The 19,843-nt window shown below is 38.6% G+C and overlaps 1 protein-coding gene across 1 annotated transcript in view; it reads left to right on the top strand.

Annotated features, from left to right (window-relative positions):
• Positions 1 to 19,843, top strand: part of ADAMTSL1 (ADAMTS like 1) — a 388,396-nt gene that overhangs the window by 350,712 nt on the left and 17,841 nt on the right. Inside the window, exons 21-24 of the mRNA XM_026044037.1 lie at positions 4,223 to 4,350; positions 6,159 to 6,287; positions 12,190 to 12,369; positions 14,139 to 14,273. Of these exons, the coding sequence (XP_025899822.1) occupies positions 4,223 to 4,350; positions 6,159 to 6,287; positions 12,190 to 12,369; positions 14,139 to 14,273 (572 nt within the window). The remainder of the gene's footprint in view (positions 1 to 4,222; positions 4,351 to 6,158; positions 6,288 to 12,189; positions 12,370 to 14,138; positions 14,274 to 19,843) is intronic.

Raw genomic sequence — 19,843 nt, forward strand, 5'->3', positions numbered from 1 at the left:
TTTTTTTTTTTTTTTTCTGTCCGTTTAAAATGACTGTTATTCTGCAAAGGAAATGGAGGTTACATAAAGTCCATGTGTGGTTAATGCAGGACATTACACTCATGAGAAAATTTCGGGCTTATCCCGTGCTATATAGGCAGCCATCATGTAGCAATAGGAAGTTTGCTGGTTTGCTAGTAATAATACAGTCTTATGATTTATAGAACTTTAGTTTGGAATTTTTCTTTAACAATGCTTATAAATCTTTTCTTTTCCATTCAGTTTGGCTGAAGTAATGTTAAACAGTGTATTTCTCAGSTACCAGGAAACTATATTCATTCAAAATTTCTATTCAAGTGACCCATGGAAATATAGTTTATTTGCTGATTAGTAGCATTATTCATTTACCTTTCACCTTAAAGGCCAAGGCTTCTTCTAGTATCTCTCTTCTGTATTCTGTTGTTGATGCTTTCTCCACGTTGGCAAGTAAGGAAAGAGGGGAGCAGTCCTCTGAGTTGCATAAATACCCAGCAAGTGGAACTTTGGAGTTAGTGGCAGTTTAGTGACCATGGTGCATCTCAAAAGTGAGTGTTTTGCTGGTCTGTTAACAGCAACAGTACTCCTTTTGGCTCAAAATGTTCTTTCTCCCTAACAACTGAGTTTGTAAATGAAAGCCACAATCTTCCCATGCACAGCTGTAAACTGCAAGGCCATCTGCAAAGTAGTGGGACACAGCATGCATGAGCTGTCTTTCAGCTCTGCAGTCTCGCATCTTCCTATTCTGCCAACCATTGAATGGAGAAAAGGACATGGTTTTCCAACCGCCTCTGTCTTACTGGGAATAAGAAAATTAACAGAAGTGTTGCATCCTATGCCAGCATTGAAAAGAGACAAGGAGGTGACAAAGGTCAGAGGATTATTCTGAAGTCCAACTCAYGCCCTCAGTAGACTGAGATTTGGGTTGCTTTTATGATGCTGTATTGCAGACTACTCTTTTGGATTGGATGTTGCTTATCTGAATTGTATATTACCAAGTGTAGAGTTGATAAGTACTTAGACAGAAAGGCACTCACTTTCAAGCAGTGTGGGGCTTGTTTGGAGCAATGAGATAGCAATGAAGGGTTTTATACCTGCTTTCTACTTCCATTAGCTGTTCTGTCTGCTTTGTTGTATTTATATTTATGGCTCCTCCCACATAGCTCTGCCTGGAAAATGAATTTCTTTAGCTTTAGTCTATGTACTGTCAAAGTGAGATATAATGCAGGCCAGCAGTTTTTAGTTATTCAGTGAAATGAAAATAAATCACAGAAAAACTGCAACAGTTGAAAGTATCTGTAAGAAATACTGATACTTAACTTGGGTTTCTATATTCAGCCTGATTTGATATTCTGTTCTAAGGTCATATTGATACTAACCTGAGTTCTGATCTATTTAGCTATCATTTTCACRGCCAGTGCGGTTCAGAGGCTGCTAGTTTCTGTACTAATGTCTAGAGACTTCTGTAAATAATAAGAATTTCATAAMACTTTCAGATTAGCATTCTTATGAATCAAATTTAACACTGAAAATCTTTAAAGAATCTTCATTCTTCAGTGAGTGTGGTGAGAGGTATCTTCTCTTCCAACTGTGATCTGCTCTCCACTGGAGGAAACCCTTTGAATATGGTACTTGAAAGTAGCATTGTACTTTATAAACAGGCACAAAGTAGAATGTAAACTGCAGGTTCTAGAGAGTCTATGCTAGGTGTTGCAAAGTACCATCTGAATTATTCGCTGATCTAAGTTGCACAAAATATATTTTCGTCTTGGGAATGACACAGCGTGGAGCAAATGGAATGAAACTGATATAAAATAACACAGCTCAATGTTTTATACATAAATGAGATTCTGAAGTCACATTGTTGTGTGGAAACTGCTACACGTGGTTTTCTTTTCACAGCTGACAAGCAAGTCAAAACCTAGCAAAATTTAGCAATTTATAAGCAAAAAATAGGGAACGCAGCCAAAATCATTGTGTATAAGAAGGCATAATAAAAAAATCTACTTTGAAAAAAATATCTAAGCCAAACTGCGATACACAAATAATAAAGGAAGAAAACTCACTTTTTTTTCTAGAGAAGAACCTTAGTAGTTGGAATAAAAAGGATAAAAATGGAATAAGAAGGTTTTCATCTACAAAAGATGAAGCTATTTTGGGTTGGGTTTTCTGTTTTTTTTTTTCTTTTTTTTTTTTTTTTTTTTTGAGGCATTTGGCTACCTAGACCTCTAGATCTCTGGAGATCTTCCAAACCTGCCTGGATGCTGCCCTGTGCCCCATGCTCTGGGTGTCCCTGCTGGAGCAGGGCAGGATTGGACTAGATGATCTCCAGGGGTCCCTTCCAACCTCAACAATTCTGTGATTCTGTGAAATTTCTGATGCATCTGGGGTGTTCTGCRTTAACAAAGAGAGACTTGCATCAACAATATTGATTAACAACAATTTGCGATCTTTTGTCCATCTAATTTTAGGCAAATACTTTTCTAAATAGCARTAACAATAAGCTATGTTAAGTTAAAGATGTACTTCCAAATGTGACAGTGACTGAAATGTTTTTAAAGCCTTTATCTTTTTTTWAAAAAAGGCAAGTGTGTGTTTGATATAAGACAGAGATAATTCAATTATTCTATGTACTGTGTTTGCACACATGCAAGCAATAAATAGAGAATTTTAGCTGTAACATGCTAATGTAATTTGGAACAAAATCTGAAGCTGTAATGAATTCCATTTAGAGATGAAACCAATCAGTTTGTTAAACTAACAATTGCATGTGTGAAGTATTGATGTTTACTAATACAAATTGAGAAAGCAATGCAATTTGCTAGTTGCTGGCACTGTTAGCAGTGGCCAACTAGAAAGCTACTMCTTTTTTAGTCTAAGTTTTAAGAAGGAAAAGAAGCTTTAATAAAAGATATGGAGAAGGGATTTTAACTGCTGTTTTCTTTTACTGTGCAAGTAGGTATGTACTTTAAAAATGATTAGTATTTGCTTTGCAAATGTTTATTTTACTAGACACTTGCTAGACMAGGTTGACACGATACAGCTCTTTTCTCGTATTATTAATCATTATTACTTTTTAAGAAGATCAAAAAATAAATTTACCTCCATTTTTTCTTCTATAATAGATTTTGATGGGTGGCCATAATCTGGTTTGTTTTAGACAGCTACCACCCACAGTGTTGAGCAAGATCAAGTATCTCTAGCTTTTTGGCCATTTCTAGCTGGCCCGTGAGACAGCAGTTTTCTTTCAAGGTGGGAAGAAAGTAACTCATCAATTCCAGGATTTGTGAGTGGACATTTATTACATGTCTTTGATGAGCTTTCCCCTCCCCTACTTTCACTCTTGTCACTGCCAATCACACCCTCAACTAAGAAGTTTATGTAGAACAGCTGCTGAATGAGAAAAGCAATTTAACATTAGTTCTTGCCAACAGACTCAGCTAGAATTTAGCAGGAAATATGTGGTACAGAAAATGGGGGTATACAAGCACTGATAAGAGCCCAGTTCTTGCGTATGTAGGTGTAAAACAGAAGTTATGGAGTTATATTACCATAAAACTAGAGCGTATGTGAACATAAAACTGTTTGTAAGAGCCCTAAGATCATATTCATCCCATCTGTCTATAGGCAGTATAATGAGATCACTGTAGGCTCCTTTGGCTGCAAGGGTAAAGAAATAGCTGATAGGGAGCTGAAGATTCCTCTGTGCCTTTACTGATTATTGAGAATTTTTCTAGCAATTGAGGAATTTTAGCATATTTCAGGCTCTGGCCCTGTGGTTCACTTCCTTCTGCTCAACTTTACCAGGTCTTATAATTTTCCCTTGCCATAATTTTTATTTTTCTTTTCTATTACTGTACCTATGTTGGAGCTGAGGAACTGGAATACAGAAAGGCTAGATCACTTGCTCGGTGTCACATACGAAATGAAAATGTTTCACAAGCTGTAGATTAATATCCTACATACTTTCTCTAATACATCCAGCAACGGAAGCAGAACCAGTATTGAAGTTAAAATGTAGTTTAAGTAAGTTTGAGCCTGTAGTGGTAATGTAAGGGTTTGAATTTCTTAGTAGGCTTTTAAATATAACGCACAGGCCTAGGGAAGAGGGAAGAAAAAACAACTGAATATGAATAGGTCCTGATACACGTTCTCATTTTCAGAGAAGCTAAGAGACTTCTGTAACTTTCTTTCCTTGTTACTCCAGGTTACTACTTCAGCCAGATGACTCCTTGCAAATTTTAGCACCTGTGGAAGCTGATGTGGGTTTCTATGCTTGCAATGCATCCAATGCCCTGGGATCCGACTCTGTCTCCATTGCTGTGACTCTAGCAGGTAATACTTCGCAATCTGTAATGCAGGATGGTCCCATTCACTTGCTGATTCCAGCCAGGGAGAGTTTATTAATTAGATTTTAATTCCATAGAAAACTCACCCACATAAAGAAAAAATAATTGAAAAAGAAGCCCGCACAGAAGAAGGAGTCATCAGTTAAGAGATGAATGACAAGCTGTCACAGAAAATGAAGGGAAAGAAGGCAGTCACCACTGAAGGACTGTGACAATGTGGGGAGGTCTAGGGAAAATCCTGTTTACCACAAAGATAAAAGGAAACTCTTTAGGAATACTAGAAAGTTGAATTTCTTTAGGAATACTAGACAGTTCAGGCTTCTGTGTTTCACTGTGCTGTCTCCAAAATGTCACTAGGACAGCTCCAGTGTGCAGACTGTGACTGCTGGCTACTGATGCACCCACATACAACCAAGGGAGAAATAGATATTAATGAGCCTATAGCATATATACTATATTATATACTATATATGGTGTATATATAGTACATAATGAGATTTTAAGTCCCCATGAGTTCAGTGTAACCATATCCTTTTGACACCTGCATCTATTCATCCTAGGCCCCTTTCATATTGACAGACAAATGAAACCAGTGGTACACAACAGCTTAAAACTCAAGCTTCTTGCATCAAATGATGATATTTGAACCTATTTTGTCATTGATCATTAATATAAAGGAGGAAGAAAAATGCTACTCTTACATTTTTGGATCTGATTTTTTCTCAGAATTTATAACACAGAGAGAATAACACCTCAGTAGCATTAAAAGCAATATAGCCATGCAGGGCTCACTTATGTTCTGCTCCTTCTGCCAGCATCCTGCCTCAGAGCATCTTGGCTTAGGCCAAGGGCGGCCTTAGTGTAACAAGGACAACCCCAGTACTTCATTACCTTAGAGTTCAACCTGATCTTCTGTGAGTTGTGCAGTTTTATGTAGACATAACTTTACATACAGCGCTGCTGTAAATTGCCAAAGTCTCCTAGCATGGAGACCTGGTAAGAAACTCCATAGCTGATTTCACACACAGCCACAACAGCAGGGCAGCATCTTAAGCAATGCCCACTTGCTTGCTGTAATGCCAATGTTGAAAGATTAGTAAAAGCAATATGAATCATTTGTTAGAATGAATATATGAATTGTTTGTTTGTAGAGAAGGAATCTTTGACAGGAAATACACAATGTTAATGCATAACGCTGTCACAATAGGGTACAGATAAAGTAGAACTGATCATATTACAAAGAGTGTGTTATGTCTCTCATCTTACATTAGTCATTAGGAGAGAACTTTCTAGGCATGGTCAGTCTTCCCCTTAATAATCCTAATGCTTCCATTTTGGGTTAAGGAAAACATGACAGATGTATAGAAACAGCTTGCACACTGCTCTAAATCTCCTGCATAATTCATGTACCTGTAGCCATCACTCAGCTTCTGCTTCCTGTGTTTGGCCTTTGGCAAATGCTGGTGTTTGGCTTCCAGTATCAAGGCAAGGATCTAGATGCAGTCCACTTGTATTGTGCCTTATTGATTCATCTGGTTCTCATGAGAGCACATATGACTTTAATGCTGTTCTGCCTCTGCTCTAAGTATCCTTTCCTTTTCCCCCGAAGGCATCTTCCCCTTGGAATTCAGAGATGCTCTAATATCGTAAGGAGCAGGTCACTTCATACCCCAGCATGCCCCCATATGCAATAACATAGCTATCCCTGTCATGCTTCCTTAACAGCACCTGCTGTGGACTAGATGGGAGTCTGGTGTTCTGGGTTTGGGAAAATGCAGTGTTTCTCTTACACAGGAAAGCCACTGATAAAGGCRTCACGAGCAACCGTGATCAATACTGAATTGCCTGCTGTCACCGCTGATATTGGAAGCACAGTGAAAACCATCAAGAGAGCAAACGTTACCATTAGCTGCCAGGTTGCAGGTGAGAAATGACTTGACCTGTCTTGCTGGTCCCTACAGCTGTGGCTTTTTCTGTGGTTCTTTGCTGTATTGCTATCTCCACGTACACCTGGACGAAACCCCGTCGTCTTGCTTTTCTGTGGTTCAGCCAAGCTTCTTTCCCTCTGTTAATTCTTAGTGGAGAAATTGTCCTGCTTTCATCAGCACTGACAAGAAAAGCATAGAAGCTCAAAGAAAATTGGTCCAGAACTGCAGGGCAGTCATATTTGTTGTAGATACACATTACAGTGTGGATTTCCTACCTACTGTGGATGTTTGCTGGGATATAACCATGCACGCACTAATTTCTTCAATGGTGAAACTCAAAAATTACATCCCATTAGTTCCTCCTGTCGTTGCCAAACTCTATTTTCAAAATGAAAGCCATATTAGCATTTTCTTTATTTTTTCTTTTGTCTTTTTTTGTTTTTTTCTCTTTTCTCTTTCATTTTTCCTTCTCCTTTCTTTCTTCCTTCTCTTTTCTTTTTCTCTTTTTCTGTTCTTCCTTTTATCTTTTTTCTTTTGAGATGCAAAACTTCAAAGAAATTCCACTGCAAGTGAGAATTCTGTCACACCATTTTTTCAACCAGACACTTACTGCCTTTTGCTCTTATAATGGTAATTTACCTATTCTCAATACATTCTCTGTATGTAGTAGTCCTGGATGGAAAAGGTAGATAGCTGGGAGGAGATGAGGGAAGCAAGCAAAAGGAGAGAAGAAGATGAAGAACTGGAAAATCTCTAAAGATCCAGGACTAAAATTCTTTATATTTTCATTCGTAGTATGAGGGGTAGGGGAATTTATAAAACCCAGACAGACATATAGCTGTCCATAAATATCGGCTGACTTCTATAGTGTGGCTCCTCAGATTAACTCCTTATTTCAATCCAATACTTCATGCGATTGCAAATAGTCACATGTAAAGGAGCAGTGTTCTCCTTTTTGTGATGTTTCCTACTCCTATTAAACATTTGGTGTTGTGAGGACTCCTTCTTCCAATGCTCTTTGGGTTAAAGTTTGCACTGTTTGGTCATCTCTTATTTAGTGAGGCATGAAGGATAGATGTCACTAGAGATAAAGATAACCCACATGATGCGTAACTCAGTGTTAGGTAGCATCCCAACAAACTAATCATATTCAGTGGGATAARTGAAAGAAAATTGCAATATCATTTTTTCCTAGTAGTTAATAATTCAGCATCAATAGAAATTATAATGGATATGACATATGGGAGAAATACAGGCTTAGGATGATTCTGTGAGCTCCCTTACATATGCCTGGAAAAGACACTGTCATAAAAACAGATAAGGAACCTGATACTAAGCACAACATCCTTGTGATGTAAACACAGGTGTTTTTTTGGTGTTCATCTTCCACATCAGGATTATGTTTATCAATCCTTTTAAAATATTTGATCATTCTCCTCAATATGATAATTTTTAAGGAGAAGAGTAACATGCTATATGGTTTAGCAAGTGTCATATCAATAAATTTCTAAATAGTTTCTGCAACATAAATGAAGGACTGTATAATTTGCCAGAGTTCCCAGGAGGCATTAGCAGCAAGATGGCTAACAAAGCATAGTAAATTTTGGTACAATGGTTAATGTAATAGCATCTGATAATTAAAAAGAAAAAAAGAGAAGAATGTCATGAAAGTAATCATAACACATATTCATAAGTTATGTGCAGAGTCATCCAGATGAGAAAAATCTTTTCACACAGCTTTGTAAAACCCTATTCTTTCTTCCTTTAGCACTCTTTTTATTTCAGGATGCCTCAGAACAAGTACTACAATAAGAACTATCCCAGATCAGATTTTGGTGCCCTTTTTCCTTGCCCATTTCATCTCATCATTCAAAACTGTATATCTGTCACTGTGCTGTGTAGTCTGTATTGTAAGTTTATACATGAACTGCTTCTTGCCATTCTGACTCATATAAGATGAGCTTTTATTGACRATCAGTAGGGCAGCAGAGTGAGTTTTTATAAGAGGAATAATTCATAAGTGCAAGGGTTATTTGTAACATTATCTAAAGTTGCTCCTACTGTCACAAGAATGAARTATGTACTTGCTGCTGACCAGTGCTGGAAGATGTAGAAGAGGGTTCTTAAAAATAAGAGATAACATTAATGGAGCCTACGGAGTCATTTTCTYTAGCTCTTTAGCTCTTTCAGAAAGACATAAGCACTGTCATAATATGTGCCATGGACTGAAATCTAAAGATGTTAGTAAGAACACAAGAGAAAGCAGAATCACTGTGGATATGTTACTYTTTAATGGTTCCTGATAGGAATTGCCTCAGCATCAAACTCTCCACTGATTTCCTGGTAATATCAGGAAACAGAGCTATGGGTGTGTTCAACCAGGAAAAATCAGTAATTTCATGTGATATGACTTTGCCCCTTTGTCTGTAGAGGCAAAGYATGTTTTGAAAACATGGTTATGTGAGTGTGCTCTACCCCAGACTTCTCCAGTGCTGAGCCTAAGCAAAATAGCTCACATCCAAAAGTCACTCAGTAGCTTTGCAGGTGCCAGGGACTTCCATTTGATGGATTTTCTGCAAACTGATGAAAACAAAAAGTCTTTCTAGCACAGGCGATAGGATTTTTGCCACTAGCTTCACTTCCAGAAAGGAAGCAATTTGTATGACACCAGTACATTGGATTCAGACTGTGAAGTGTGTTTCTTTGGCACAGAGTGGTTCCACACAGAGATAATCTGTGAAAACAAGTTGGATGTGAGAGAGAGAACTGTTTCTAAAAAACCTGATCCTCAGGGGACCCCTACATGGTAACTTTCTAGAACTTCTAAGAGAGACTTTCAAAGAGAGATGCTTGAAAACACTTCATGTACCAGTGTACCGGCAATCACTATGSATTCAGAGTTTTTCTGAAAAGTGACTAAAGTTTATCACAGTAGTCTTTCCTTGTACAACCTTCTGTCTGATTTTTCACTGTGTTTTCACACCTTTCCAACTCTTTTGTATATTCCTTTCTTCTCTGTCTCATTTATATGCTAGAGATCTTTTTCACTTGTTTTTTGACAAATATTTATTCATCAACTATACCAGATTATGACATGCAAATTACTATTTCAGAACTTTGTGGTATGAAAAGCAAGTCATTAGTGCTAGATGCTTGTATTGCTTTTTTTCCATTCCCACATGCTCCTATATTAACAAAACTATATTGATCAGAATGAGCAGTTCTGCTACATATTCCAGACACTCTTTGTGGTGATAGATACCTATTCAGGGGAAAGATGAAATAACAGATTTGGATAACTATTTGCCAACTAATGTCTTGCCCACCCAGCAAAGTGAGGTTTGTCTCCAGCTCACACATCTCAGACGTTCATTCTTTATGATTGCTTCTGCAAAGCCAATAAACTCGGATGGAGGACTCTGTCCCCTGTCATTCACCATTGTACCCCAAAACTGACTGAAATGCTCTTGCTACCCCTCGTGGCAATGCTGTGCAATAGTGGCTTTGCCCACATTGCTACAGGCTGTATCCTGTTCCTGTCTTGAAATACTTGGGGACTACACCTTTCACTAAAGGTGGAAGCACACAGGAAAATGAAGTTGTCACAGTTTGCCTTCATCAAATCAAACRGTAGGAACACTTACATTTGGTGTAAGTGAATCATTTGCATTTAGTGCAGAAACTTTGATTTAAAGACAGAAGAAGAGTAAACACTGAATACTGCAAATGGTCTTCGCAAAGGCGCTGGACCTTTGTAGTTTTCATGCCTCTTCCCTAAGCTGAAAAACAGTGGATCTTACACTTAACTCCTTGCTGGTTCTTCCCCTACTGAAACAGTGAATACAAAGAGAATCTGCCTTTCTGGACTAAGACCATTTTAGCAGTTGTCTGCAAGAACCAAATTAGTGGAATATAATGTTGCCAACTATCACTACTTCTCAAGTTCTGTCACTAGTTACTAGCTCTGTCTGTCTGTATGTGCTTATTTATGTGCCAGCTCTTCAAGGCTGTGGTCATATGAAGTCTTCAGCTTTCATATATCTTTCCATCCTTCTTTATCTTCCCCAGCACCCTCCTCTCCTAATAGTCATGCTTAATCTCCATTTTCAGGAAATGCTGGGGTGTGCTGGTTCGGTCTTAAAGAAGATAAAAGAGGAACCCTAGTGGATGAGRGAGAAAGATCAGTTTTATAATTTTATAAACTTGTGATTGTTTCTTTCTGAAATCTAACTGCTGGTACTTCCATGTCTAAGTTTGTCAATATGCTTAAGATGAAAATATGGTCACAGTAATAAGCTTATGGCAGAAGAGGAATGGATGTACGAGGATGTACGAGGCTAGCATTGAAGGAAGTGCTGAAGGAATGCCAGTATTTTGCCATCTCAAGGACTGCAGAACTAGAAGAGTCTCTGTTTTCTCTCCCTCCAAAAATGACATTTCAACCTCCTTGAATAAAATTCAAGGCTTTACGTTGTTCACTATCCAGTAGTTGTCTGAACTTCCTTGAGGAYTCTACCTTGACACTGCCTTGACACTGTGGAAGGAATCACAGTGGGTTTTTAAATGGTGGATGACCTAATGGGTCAAAGACAGGTAGCCAAATGGAAAGCAGTGCTGATCCTCTCCCAGGAGGGTTCACAAATAGGCCAACAGCCCATCCTTTATAAAAAAMGCTGGGTAAATATTTCTAAGAAGTAATATAGGCAAGATTTTTTACTCCCATGGATATGTCATGAGAGGTCCAGATTAGTGGATCTTAGATCTTTATTTGCCTTTGCACAAGTGTGAGAAAACCCCCTACTTTGTATTTTGTGTAGCCTTATTCCTGCTGCTGCCTAAGTGTAGACATTCTCCTCTTTTAGGACCTTAATTTTCGCTCCAAACCACCAAACTAGATGTACTCATTTTCTTGGCAGTGTCACCAGCTGGCTCTGAGAGAGGTGGAAAATAGCATGAATGCTTTCATAGGAAAGAAAGGCAAAACATTTTTTCCACTTACAATTGCTCTTGCTTAGTGACACGCTTGCAAATGAATGCAGAAAATTGGGTGGCCATCCTCAGCAAATGTAGTCTGAGGTATTTCCACTGCCATGGCCCCAGAACTATTAAAAAGTGTGATTTCTGTTTTGCAGTATGAATATACAATCAGAAAGGTGCCAGTGATGAACAGAGAGATAATGTTGTTGTGAAGTAACTGCCTCTAAGCACAGTAAATACAAGGAAGCTACAGTCATGCAAAGTCATGGGTCCCCCTTGCAGAGAGCACTGCAGGCCTGAGAGCAGGTACCCCAGCGTATACTGGGGTGTTGATGCTCATGGCTGTAGGTCCTCACAGTAACTGCTTCCTCACAGCCACAACTATACAAGTCTATCATGTCTGTTCAGACTTCCATAGGCCATTTCCAATAAGATAGTTGTTCAGCAATCAGGCAACACTCACTGAGCTGCCAGGCATTTAAGTTGAAGCAGAGAACTTGATACCTCAGGAAAACCATTGTCCTGAGAGAGCTTTCCTGCTAAGTTCAGATCACAGCCTATTCCTTGGTTTCAGAGACAGGATACTAGGCTAGATGAACTGGATCCACTTCAGGCTTTCTTTAAGTGTGATATGTTCAGAGTTCACTTGTACAATTCTGGGGGACAATAGGGAAGATTGCAATTCTGTTTGTCAATTCTTCAACTCTTCTGCCCTGTCTCAGGGAGATATAAGAAATACAAAGGCAGATGATGTGGAAGAGCTGACTAAGCATTTCTGAGTTGAAAAAAAAATCACTGGAATGTGGGATTAAAAAGTTGTTTTAATTATTCTATTTTCAACTCTTTATCTGTAGTGATCATATGTCGCCACTCAGCACTCACTAATATTGCTTATGTTTTGTTCTGGCCATGTTTCCCAGGTGTTCCTGAAGCAGAAGTTACCTGGTTTAAGAACAAAGTGAAGTTGTTCTCTGCTCACCACTTGCATGACGGATCACTGCTGATTGCAAATGTGTCCCTGTCAGACCAGGGATTATACTCCTGCAAGGCAGCCAATCCTCGTGGGGAGGTAACTGAGAGCACTCATCTGCTGGTTCTTGGTAAGTGCAGCACATTTTACACATGCGGCAGTGGTAACACAGCCCATGCAGCCATTCACCAACTAACTGGAGGATACAGAAAGAGAGAATGACATGCAGGCAGCCATGTTCACCAGTGAGAAAATAAACCTGTCCCTGTTAGTTTTATGGGCACAATTGCCAGCAAGTTGGTGAAAAAAGGAGTTTGGTGGATAAGGAGAAAAWGGGTAAGCACAGAAATCTTGCTCCGTCCTGAGATTTTCAGTCTCACTTATTCAGACTAGCCAGCTAAGAAAAGCACTAAGTTCATTTATTAACCTTTTATTAAATGTTGGCTCTCTTGAAAGGACAGCAATTACACTTTCTCCCTATAAAGTGCTCTGATCAGCACCCTTTCTGGTACATGCGAATCTGACCAATTTCACACCTCACTAACAGGTGCATAAACCCAGGGCACTTTTAGAAAGTGAGGTCAGCAAAGAGTGAAGTTTACTTTGTCTTGAGTTTCTTGGTAGCAGACAGAAAGTTTAGCCAGGCCATATGAAAAGACAGTGTCACCTGTGAAGCATGCAAGAAAGTGTGACTGGGCACCGCTGTAATTAATTGGGCTTGTAGGAAAGGGATTTCTTTTCCTACTGACTGTTCTCTATCACTTCTCTGTGGTTGGAGACAATGGATCCATGCAGGTTATGTGGATGTTTCTGTACCTTTGACAACGAAGTGCTCAGGTTTTGTAATCTTGACCCTGTTACTGGCATCATGCCGTTAAAGAGTCCATTGCAGGTCTCAGTTTTCATGACCATAGTAAGCGTGGGGGCCGTGGATGAAGCTGTTTTAATGTGACAAGTTTCCCTACATGTGCACTGGGATCCCATATGACTCCAGACTGGCCTTAGAAACTTGATCAAAAATATCTGAAAAAAAAAAAAAGTTTCAGACTGCAAATCTGTGGCTTTCAGATCCTCTTCCTGATCTTGGTAAATGATGTAGCTTTTAAAAATGCAAAGTTATTGAAAGTTACTCAAGCTGGTTATGATTGCAGGCAAACCACTTTCTTAATTTCTTGCTGGGGAGAAGTAGCCCAAGCTTGCATGACTCACACTTCTGGCACTGTGTGCTCAGCAGAAGAAAACCTGCTTTTTGTGTGTCTTGACTTAAATGAAGAAGATGATGCCATTATTCACCTAAATCAAATATCCTGTCATTTTTGTGGCAAACAAAATGGGGAGCAATGCATAACACAGTCAGTTTTAAGGATAGCATTATAGTCAGCAAAGGATAAATCCTCCTGCTAAGCATAGCACAGACTGATCCTCTTGAGCACTTTGAACTCTTAGTCACTTGGAGCTCTGCCTAAATATACTATAGGATTTGGCAGTCTTATAACTGTATTTAATCGAGGCCTTACCAGTTTCTAGCAGAGATTAAAAGGTTTTCCATTGACTTCCGTGGACATTTGATGAAGCTGTTACGCACTGCAAATTTGCCATCTGTTCCAGTCTGTTGTACCTCCTGATACCACTTAGCCTAATAACACACAGAGAGGGCAAAATAAGATTGTGATGGTGGCCTTCAGACAGATTTCTTTGATTTGGCCATACTGAGCTAAGCCTAGCTGAAACATCAGGCAAAGTTTACCAGTAGCAACTGTTCAAGGTTCTTTAGAGAGTTCGTTCAAAATAGTGATGTCCCAATGTGACAAATAATGCATCAGGTGTTGGTGACAGATTCTGTGATATCCCTGAGATGTTAGTGTTACTCATCACCTAAGTCTTTCAATCTGCTTCCAGAACCTCCACAAGCCCTTTCTCACCTGGAAGACTTAACAGCAGTGCTTTCAGCCTTTGGGACCACTGTCCCCTCAGTGCTGACGTCTCCTTCAGGATCAAAAGCGACAGTTAGTCCTGGAAGTTCTGTCTTTATAGGTAAGTGAAGGGGTTTTAAGATTTCTTTTAAGATGTCTTACATTAAAGAGATTAAGATATTCTTAGACTAAAAAGATTTGTTTAGGTCGTGGGGATCAGATTATAGTCATGCATATTGAAAGTGCATTACTGTACTCTGCCGGTTGCCTGGACGTGGCTATGGGGACAAAGAAGACAAGACTGACACTCCACTGTCAGGAATAATAATCACCAAATTGTTCTCAAAACTTAGAAACTCTTTTTTTGTTCATTTTAAAAATGTATGTCTTCTTATTAATGTTATGTCCCAAAGGTGTGTGCAGAGCAGAGCTCCATTGTGTGGTACTTCATAATGTTGTATAAGAAGCAAGCCCTGGTCTGCTGGGCTATCAATCACATTTCAGTCATGACATTGCACATTGGTRTGTCAACGGTCCTACAGAAAAAAATGTTTGCTTTTCATTGTTTTTGTTTTTTTTCTACATTTGGTTATTTTCTTTCTGTATGTCTGCTGCTTATTTCATAAATCCTTCTCTAGAGCTTTTATTAACACTTTACCTATCAATCTAGATTTGATATTCTCTTGCAAACTCCATTGTATATCCTTTATTTTATTCTTCTGTATAATCACAGCATCACACAGAATGGTTGTGGTACCTGTAGAGATCATCTTGTCCAACCCCCTGCTCCAGCAGGGTCACCCAGAGCATGGGGCATAAGGCGGCATCCAGGCGGGTTGGGAAGATCTCCAGAGAAGGAGACTCCACAGCCTCCCTGGGCAGCCTGTGCCAGGGCTCTGGCACTCTCACAGGAAAGTTGTTCTTCCTCATAAGGAGATGAAGCCTCCTGTCTTTCAGTTTGTACCCATGACCCCTTTTCGTGTCAGTGGCCACCTCTGAGAAGAGTTTGACCTCTTCTTCCCTACAGTCTCACCTCAGGTATTTGTACATGTTGATCAGATCCCACCTCAGTCTTCTCTTCTCCAGGCTAAACAGGCCCAGCTCCGTTAGTCTTTCCTCATACAATAGATGCTCGATCTTGGGATCGCCTGCAAACTTGCTCAGGGTGCCCTCTGTGCCCTCATCCAAGTCACTGAAGGGCAGGCTGAACAGCACTGAGCCCAGTATTGACCCCTGGGGGGCACCACTGGCCACAGGCCTCCAACTGGACTCGGCCCCATTTGTCACCACCCTCTGAGCTCTGCCATCCAGCCAGCCCTCGATCCACCTCCCTGTGCACTCATCTAACCCATACTTACTGAACTTCCTTATGATAACATGGCATAATATGCACAAACCACTGTGTGTTCAAAGGATAAAAATAAATACTCAGTGAAAATGTTTTTCTTCTTTTCACTCTTTTCCACTCCCCATACAGGTTTTTCTGCTCTGCAAGTTCTAAGTGCAGTAACATCTTTTCAGATCTGCAGATGTGATTTGTTGGCAAAAAGAATCTCAGCTTTGCTTGAAGTTTAGTTTAGGTTTATTTTAAAATTTCAGTTTTCACGTTGACTTTGAGCCTCTATTTACTGTCCAACTCAGAGAGGCAAACAAACCGCCTTGCCACTGCGTATGGTGAAGCCTTTTGAAGTCCTGCAGTTCCAGAACAAATATCTTTATAGATGCATGAATCTGAATATTTTAGCAAAGGATCTGTAGCTGATTTGACTGTTTATAGTTACATCTGCACCTTTCTTAGGCCTCCAAACCCTTCTTTACTTAAACTTAGTAGCAGTTTTAGAGTTTTCTTTTCACAGGAGAGGCTTTTTATTTATGTTTCTATTTTTACAGGATTTACTTTTCCCCGGTGCTTACATCTGCATGTATTTGCAGCGACTTTTAGCGTGCAGCCCTGGATTACATTTCTGCTTGCAAAAAAACTGTAGTGAAATAGTTCTTGATGGGGGAAATATCTGAAGGTATTTATTAGCATTCAGTAAATCATTTTGAGCATGGTATTATTGTACTCCCTGTTGTAACATTGGATAGCACTCCCGTTTCATCCATTTCCTCTCAGGTTTCCAAAGAGTAGTCTTCAGTAATTGTAGCKTTCTTTTTATTGTTTGAAAGCAGTAATCAAACCACAAAGTGTGTTCTGCAGTGCCTGTATTTAACCACCTCTAAACTAATTTCATTTGGCAATCTTGACCTATACCCTGCCTTCTCACTTCACGAGCAATGAAACTACATGAATTTCAAAACCYGTTTCATTCCTGGGGCAATTCCCCAGCTTCACTGAGTTTTACTGACCTGAATTTAAAGACAGTGTTATTAAATCCCAAGGAAAGACTCTGAGAGCTTTTTCTAGTGAAAAATCAGGAGCTATCCATTCAACCAGAATGCCTGCAGAGCACTATGCTGTAACACAGCATGTCCCTGAAAAAAGCATGTAAAGCCTCCAGTGTTCATGTATGTTACCTAAATACATGGTCTGTATTTGCACTAAAACATCTGGATTTGTCTGCAGAAAAAAGCCATTACTAAAGAAAAAGCCAATAACAAAAACAAAAACATACCTTCCACATGTCTGTATATTTTTTTAACTGACTGTGGCTTACASTATATGTGGATATCTGGTTTGTGGATTACCATGAAAAAAAAACTTATTTACTCCTAAATTCTCTTCATTCAGAATAATCATACATAGTGGTTAAGTTTATCATGAATGGCTGCAATAGATWTTAATCAAACTGTAATTGAAATATTGCCACTCTGGAAGCAGAATATATATTACATATACATATATGTATGATTCCATACCTACACTGCATTCGGTGATTTGGAAGCAAGTACTAAACCTCTTGTTTCTGTCACCCCTCTCAAGAAATTCCCTTCTAAAGAGTCTACTAGCTCTTTCCATTTTGCTGTACAGCAGATTGATTTTATTACTTTCAYGTTTTTTCATCATTTTCTTGCGCTGTTTGCGGTACGTGTTCTGGATGCCACATGTAAGAGGTTCATATTTGAATTTTTCTGTATATCTTCCTTTGTCTGTACCATTGGTGACAGACCCCAGCCACTCTCAACATCCAGTGSACATTGAACTAGATCTGATACCTGAAGATTTGAAGATGTTAGGATTTATTGAGCAGAGAAGGAAAATAGATCATGAATGAACAAACAGTAAAACAGGACTTGTTTGCTTCCACTTAATAAAGAGAAAAAAGTTTCTTATGGATACATGCCTTGTCTAGTGGAATTATCAAAATATTTATCAGTATCTAATATAAAATGCCTTTCCAAATGAGCTCACAGAATTTTCTTATACTTGCTTCTTATATTTRCTTCTAAGATTGAGAATTTTGTAGATTCTCATATGTTTGACAAAATGTATGTTGCAAGATCCAGTGTTCATGACTTCTGACATTCTGCAGATGAGAATTGAGGACTATCAGGAACTCCTGTGTTCATTTGAAAGGGTCATACTTATTTCTTGTGTTTGAAGTCATACAATGGAAATCTCTTGAGGTTTTACAAACTGCTGGGTTTTCACTACAATTTAGCAAATTTGTTGTGACCTAATTTGAAACCTCTGTGTACTTGTGGAAATATTTGCAAAATACAATTTAGGAAGTCTGTTCATCTTAGTATAGGATATCATGTTTATTGCAGGTATTTACCATTGTGAAATATGAAGCTTTTAATGACTTCAATTTATATGCATGGAATATGATATCTGAATGACGATTCTTGCAGGAATGAGGGAAGATGAGCTGGAAATGAATATTTATGGAAATATAGAAATACAGGAGTGTGCATAATATAACACAGTGGAGAAAGCAAGGTGGAAGAAGAATATATTTTTACTGCTTTCACAGAGCACAGTGTTTCTTGGGATCTGTTGCATTGGTGAAGTCCTTTGTTAAAGATGTGCTATGGAGTTTCACAGAAAATGGTTGTTAACACATCTGATAAATCATTCCTGAAAGCTGAGGGTTAAAAACTCCTCATGTTTTTTTCAGATCAGCAGAAATCTCCCTGTAATTTCTGTAAATAAATTGTATATTCAAGGATATGTGCATGTGTGGGGAGGAAAGCTGCATTGTACCCTCTATATAATTAAATGAAGCTTTTGAGTGAACATTTATGAGTGAACCACAGGAAGAGATGTGGCCTTATTTTGGAATACAGCACAAGCTCATGAATTTAAAAAGAAAATGGAACATAAATATTTAAAATAGCTAAGGTCTGAAACAAACATTAAATCCAGCTCTTACTTGGCAGAATGCAAGACTTCAGCAATGTCTTTGAAAAAGGAAGGCATACAAGAAGAAATAAATATAGTAATAATAGTAGCTAACATATCTGTTTTATATACATGTAATGTGCATTTTTAGGGCTCACTGGATGCCAATGAAGTATTCATTTTTTTGAAAAGAAATGGCATAAATGTATTTTACTGGATAGACCTATTCAAAAATAGAAAAGACCATCATTATGTAAATTCTTGACCTTTATTCTGTTTTGGTTCTTCTGATGAAATGACAGTAATGCACCTCCCAAAATACAAAGCTTATTATAGGCAGTCTGAAGAGATGACTGAGTATATGAGAGCAATCAAATAAATCATTTGGAATTTGGTTTCCATTCCCATTTCTCTCACAGACTTCTTGGTGCTTCTAGGGATCTGCCTGAGCTGTGTTTTGCACTTCCATTGAGGGGTAGTTCTTTACCTTTTGGAAAGTAAATTAGGATCATGAAGACACTGAAAGATACTGATGTGATCTGCTCTTCTGGTACTGGGACCATGATATTCTTGGTCTATACTGGGCTATGATATTCTTCAGCTTGTTCATATGGAACCTTCTTTTATCCCCAGTATTCTGAATTTTCCCCTTTATCTCCTTAGTATTTTGAATTTTCATTTTTCCAGACTATGGTTTTCTAGACTATGCATCTTTTAAATTTAAATAAAACTGTGAATTTACCTATGTGTAGGAGATACTGAAAATAATTGGAAACAAATAAGCTAGGTGGTGGAACATACTTTTTCAAGACCAAGAAAGTTTGTTCTGTGTGCCTACATTTCACTGCCTGGGCAGGTAGTCCTGTGGTGTGTTAGTTCATCCTGTGCCTTACTGCTGAATTCCTTGAGCTGCAGTGCTGYCCAGTGATTGCTCAACATACCTCCTCAGCATTTTTCCCTCAAAGATCTATTTCTGCATTGCMGCATACTGTAGCCATTCTTTCAGGCTTAGATTTCATTCCTTAGTCATTGATAACTCTCTTCTAACAAGTCCTTCAAGGAGAGCATTCTTGGTGTGTAAGGCTTCCCCAAATCAGTGCCATTTTTAAGAGCAATATTACTACTACAACTTGAAAACCCTCTTCTTTTCCTAAAGGGCTCCCCATGTGGCTTGTATGTTTCTGAACATTTTTTACAGCCTCTCTGGAGCAGAGAATGGGCCTAACTCAGTGTTTGTTGAATATGATGTAGATTTACAATGCTATGTAAATGATATCTAATAGCAACAACATGTGTGGCTTTGGGTAACTGGCTTAAGTGTTCTGAGAATTGTTTAAAAGCCGTGTCATATTTAATATAATAAAATTAAATTACTCCTTTGGAGCCATAGATAGTTATTTAAAATA

This window comes from Nothoprocta perdicaria, unplaced genomic scaffold, assembly GCF_003342845.1.
Source record: "Nothoprocta perdicaria isolate Ctin4 unplaced genomic scaffold, notPer1 scaffold_104, whole genome shotgun sequence".
In the NCBI taxonomy this organism is placed as follows: Eukaryota; Metazoa; Chordata; class Aves; order Tinamiformes; family Tinamidae; genus Nothoprocta; species Nothoprocta perdicaria.